This window comes from Trachymyrmex septentrionalis, unplaced genomic scaffold (assembly GCF_001594115.1).
Source record: "Trachymyrmex septentrionalis isolate Tsep2-gDNA-1 unplaced genomic scaffold, Tsep1.0 scaffold16, whole genome shotgun sequence".
Classification (NCBI taxonomy): domain Eukaryota; kingdom Metazoa; phylum Arthropoda; class Insecta; order Hymenoptera; family Formicidae; genus Trachymyrmex; species Trachymyrmex septentrionalis.
Window position 1 is genome coordinate 4,981,927 of NW_017304758.1, and position 5,570 is coordinate 4,987,496.

Here is a 5,570-nt window from a genome sequence, read left to right on the forward strand (position 1 = left end):
TTTACTCAAAACTTTTAAGATAAATTGTTAATAATTTTTTGAAAAAGCTCAAACTCTTTATTGAAAATGAAGATCTTCTCCAAGAGTGTCGCCGGATAATAGTACGCCAGTCGGATATTACCACGTGCCCGTATAAGTCGGCAAAAGCAATAGGTGTTAAATATGTACCAGGCATGAGGTACTGCATGTTCATCGCCTCCTCGCGCATTCTCTCGCCCCTCAAGCAAATCGCCGCGGCGCTAAACAAGATCGCGCTGACCAACGACCAACCGACGCCGACCCAAGCGACCACGTACGACCAGTCGTACGAGATTAGCGAGTTGTCTTTCAGGACCTAGACAGTTTTGCCCCCATGTTTTGCCGTGCCGTGCCGTGCCGCGTCGGGCGTATATAACAAACAAAAAGAAAAAATACGGGACGAGTTAGTTTGGCCGTTTCATGGATATCGTGTCACCTGGCATGATGTACTGAACGTTCTGGGCCTGCTCGCGAGCACGCTCCCTTCTCAGGCAGGATGCTGCGATCAGGAATAGCGTCATTGTGCCCAGACACGTAGCTACCCCCAGCCAGGCGAGGTAAAACGACCAGTCGTACCATTGCGCCGTATTGTCCCTTAAAACCTGTGGGCAACATTTGATCAAAATCCGCTGCATACGAATTACATCTGTCACCTTGGTCACGTGGAAATTCTTGGTTTCGATCAGATACCTGGAAGAATCTTTCTCTGACGCGAGATAAGCGAAATTTATCTCTGTATCTCCATTGTATTTATTATCGATTACTGTATTCTACAAGATTAACTAACATAGCATTCCACTTCAATAACATCATAGGAAATTTTTTAGTTCTGCATACTAGAAAATGTGCTCGACAGTGAGTGATTTCATTTAAAAAAATTGTAATATTTGAAAAAAATGTTTATGTATTTTGCTTATAATTGATCAAATTGCAGATGACATTTAGATATTCATGTGTATATAAATAATTTAGATGACTTATAGAGATGAAGTGAAAGCTGAGACAATTTCAGTCAATAATGTTACATTAACATCATATAGATTCCTAGTCTTTTGGTGCGATTGACATAACAGCTAACGACAATTTTTGACATTTTATAGAGCATTTCGATATTATATTGCACTGAAAAAAGAAGTGTTTAACTTTAAAATATTGAAACGGTTTATTCTTATCTCCATTTTTTAAATACTCTTAAAGATGTTTTAGTTTAAAATTTTTTTCAACAAACAAAACACTATATATTATGATTTAAAACGTGAAAAATTGAAATATCTTTTATTATTCGACATTCAGTTGAATGTAAAGAAAATAAAATTGAGTACTTACGTTACTCCATTGCTGATAATATTCCTCTCCGACAATTTTTTCTTTTTCATAATACTCGACGCCATGCCAGAGGCCCATACCGCCGGCACTTAGTAGACCTGCACGATATAAATAGATATGTTCTAGTAATATCATATTATATATACGTATAAAAAGTTTTCGGAATTTCAGATGCATGCTCGCGAATTTACGATTCAATCTTTTCAAACGATCGCTGCCTATAAATTTTATTTGAATTTTTATTCGAAATACCATCGTTTCCAATAAAAAATATTCACTTTCTTCATAAACAATCTCAATGCGATACTCGAAAGTATCCGTTTATGAATAAAATTTAATTCCGAAAAACAAAACAAAAGAGAACGTTGGGTAAACTCTGAAAAAACATCTCGGGAAGTATACTGACAGGCGAATAACATTAGAATTGCTGTAGCCGTGATGTTCCCTGCTGATCTTCTCCAGCAGCCCACTACTCCGGTCCAGAATGCCGAAAATATCGCAAGAAAGGCGACCATGAATAGAGCTATCACGGATCTCCCCATATCTGTGATAAAAATAAAAAATTTTAACGTGCAGTTACTTGTGCATGCATTGCGATAAAAGAATTGCGTCTTCTATTTCTATATTAATGAAAAATTTATGAAGTTTGATGAAATAAATGTTTTTATGAAGCTATATATGTGTTGTGTTTGAAACGCATGTTTGAACGAGTTTGAAATATATAATGCTTGTTTCTGTTAGTATAGATTAACGTTAATTTCGGTTCAATTTATTCTTCATCTTTTTCTAATTCTTAGGACTGAAAACAAACGAAGAGTAAATTGAATCAAGATTAAAGTTAATCTGCATCAGTAGAAACGGGGGGATAAGAGGTATTAGGAAGTTTTTGCAACAACGTGGTCCAGATACGATGAAGTTACGTTTATCCTTTTCTTAATTAGTTGTTAAGAAGAAGATAACCCGACCTTAGCGTTTACCGTATCTGGATAAACGGCATTGCAAAAACTCCCTAATGTCTCACACAGGATTAATTTTTACGACGTCGCCTTTTAGCATACGTAATATACATAAATGTATGAAATATTCATACATATAAATATATTAAGTGTACAAATTAATTCGGTGACTTTATTTATCGAGTCAAAACCGCCAAGTTTCTTCTGCAAGGATATTCATCAGTTACCCGAAAGGTGTAAAGTCATCAAAAACAATGGAGAGATTATTTCGAATATTAACTGTGTACTTGCCTTAATGTGAGTAACTTTGAAAAAAAGGCACCGAATTACTTTGTACACTACATAGAAATTTGATATTTTAATTTTTTTTTACATTCAAGATAAACTTAAAAATTTTTTCAATTATAATATACACCAAGTATATTAAGAAATTTGATCGCGTTATACTTACGTAATCGTGTCATGGCATCGTCAGAGAAGCCTCTGGTTTGATTTTCTTCATCGGGAATGAAATAATCAATATTCATGCAATGTGTCTCCACGGGGCTCAGATAAGTTTCGACTGCAATACAAAAAAAAAAAACAATCATGATAGAATATAAAAATGATATAAACGCACGTTATATAACTATAAAATTGTAAGTCATGAGTAGTTTTTTTATTTACTTGAAATTTTGTTATTCTTCTACAATAGCGAAAGAACTTGTGCTCTTCATTTTTGTTTGCGAAAATTTATTAATATTTATTAATATATACTTAAAAAAATCTTGTCTCCTCGAAACATTAGGAGTTCGCAAATTGCCTTTACCAATTATGAGAAGTAAGAAATGTTTCACCAAGTGGCGCGCATAATCTACGCTTAATTGGCTAATCATCACCGACGTTCTCATTTCACCAACCGCACAGACACGTTCATCTAACGGATGATTACGACATCCAGAATCGAGACGCATTCTAAGCGAGATAAATGCGGAATTCTAGTGAAATGACATTTACATTACACTTGTGAAGATGCGATATCACATTAAAGATACACTTCGTCGAGAGCGAAATGTGATTTATTGTGATTTGTTACTTAATCATGTAAGAATAAAAAAAAATAAATAAATTGGAATGAAGGAATGTTACGTAAGCTATTTTTCTAATCAGTCTGAGAATTTGCAGATCTTTTTATTTCATCAACTTCTTTCGCAAGTATGTACATTTTGGAAATATTCTGAGGTGCTTTATATGTATACAATACAGAATATCTTATAAATCCTTCAATGTGATTTCCTATAGATATGTATATAATGAACGACCAAGTGCTGATCGTTACATCCGTTTATTCTCCGGTTGCAAGTGGAGGAGGCGCGAGGGATCCTTGAAGGTGCATTTATTAGATATCCTCAGGGGATCATGTTCCATGGGGAATTTACTACTGGGATTTATCAGTGTTTCATGATCCCACAGCCCCAACAGCGTCAACGAGCGTGCGTCTCGAGAAGCATGCGACCCAGAATGCAGCGCTATCACCGGGCGCGAAGTGTGCGGTATGCCTTTTCCTGTATACCCTGCAGGAGGGGATTTGCTCTTTCGGCTCTTTTACAACGGTACTCATTCAATGAATCCTAATCCATGAAACGCCACCTTAGCACGTAGGAAAAAGTTGTAAAGCAGCCGCGCTTTCGCGATTCCTTTTCCTGGTGAACGTCCTCTTTGATAAACCGAGGCAATCGCAATTATTGCGTCCAGCAGAAAAAGCTTTATTGTTGTGAAATTTTTTAATATGATTGATTTTGCCCTCAGTTCCTTTCACTGAATCTAAATACATGTACATATAAATCACACAAATCGTAAAAAATGTGCAGCGCAGTTATTTAGTGAACAATTAATAATCAAAAATTGGAAAATAAAGAAGACATCAATTCAATTGATTTTTGATTATTGATTATTATTCATCGAATAATTGCGAATCATTTATCGATGTTGACTTTCATTAGTCTATTACAGTTCTTTTTTGTTATTGTTTTAAAAAATGTACAGTTGCAAAGATATTTTTTCTACTGAACGTGTATAAGACATTGATAATTGTCCATCAAAAGCAGTGTCTCAAAAAGCCCTCGTGAACTTTTGATTAATTAGATCATTGTCTTTAATAAGATTCAAGGAGGAATTCTTTTAGCGAGAACAAATTCGAACGAAACTTTGCTCGAGGATTTAAAATTAAAGTTTTGCACTAATTTCGAGCTAAATAATATTTTTTTCTTTGGATATTGTGTATTTTATTTTCCAATTGTAGATTCAATTCTCCTTTGATAGTTGATTACTGTTTTTTCTTTCATTCTTTAGTTGTGATTAAGTGAAAGTTTTCCGTTGAAAAGAACTGTTGGAAATAACAAACGGAACTAATTTCAGTTTTTTTTTTTTTTAATTATTACGATTTCGCTCAAATTTTTCAAACAGCCCGCTAGTATAACGTTCCGTTATTTATTTTCGCGAAAAATCCTGTGTTCTTAAAAGGAACTACTAGAATTATTAATACATCCTAATATCCTCCTATTAATGAAAATTATATTTAAATTCTATAATAAGAATATTGCACTTTTTTTTTTTTCATTCAAATTTTATAACACGTAGCGAGAATCGTTCTACTAATTTGACACGCAAAATTTCGTTATCGTAGGACCGGAAGTAAACTTTTCTGGAGGTAGGAACTTCGTGGTCAACCTCCCCGGGGAAACATACCGTTCGAAATATTTAAGATTCAGCCGACGGACGTTTCCTCCGACTCTTTTTGAATCTAGTTTCGCCTAAACGAAATAAGGCGCCATGCCAAGATCGTTGGCCTCGCGCCTAACTGTACACGCGGCTATACTCCTCGCCATTCCGGAAGAGGAATCGTCGGCGACGGTGGCGATGCCGGAGCGACCGCGGTCGGCGAGCCCTCGTACTTTTCATCGTGCATCGCGCATCGTCGCGCGATACGAGCGATATCGGCAGGTAGATAAAAGCCACCGGACCGGTCGTTGACTGGTTTCTTCGGATTTTTCACGTGTGCAATCGCAATCACACATGCTGACCTCGATTTTCGGCGCTGACCGACGCGACAACGGTATACAAGAGCGCGATACAAAGTCATCCCATCAAAATCCCACGTAACGCGAAATATTAATCAGTAGAGATATCGAGCAGACATGTCTCCGAGAATAAAAAGGAAGTTTGGATGTGATGCGTACACATGTAAGACATTGCAGGAAGGAAGGGAGGAAGGGGGCGCGGGGGGGGGGG

General features: G+C 36.4%; 1 protein-coding gene across 2 annotated transcripts in view; it reads right to left on the reverse strand.

The window, feature by feature from the left end:
• The window catches only part of LOC108746087, a 27,251-nt gene that overhangs the window by 4,209 nt on the left and 17,472 nt on the right, over window positions 1-5,570 (reverse strand). The window contains exons 3-6 of one of the 2 annotated variants that reach the window (XM_018482624.1): window positions 2,752-2,862; window positions 1,751-1,888; window positions 1,345-1,442; window positions 169-334 (exon numbers count right to left, since the gene is read on the reverse strand). In XM_018482624.1, coding sequence (XP_018338126.1) covers window positions 169-334; window positions 1,345-1,442; window positions 1,751-1,888; window positions 2,752-2,862 — 513 coding nt within the window. Of the gene's footprint in view, window positions 1-168; window positions 335-454; window positions 621-1,344; window positions 1,443-1,750; window positions 1,889-2,751; window positions 2,863-5,570 lie in introns of both variants that reach the window. The other variant, XM_018482623.1, reaches the window with a different exon arrangement.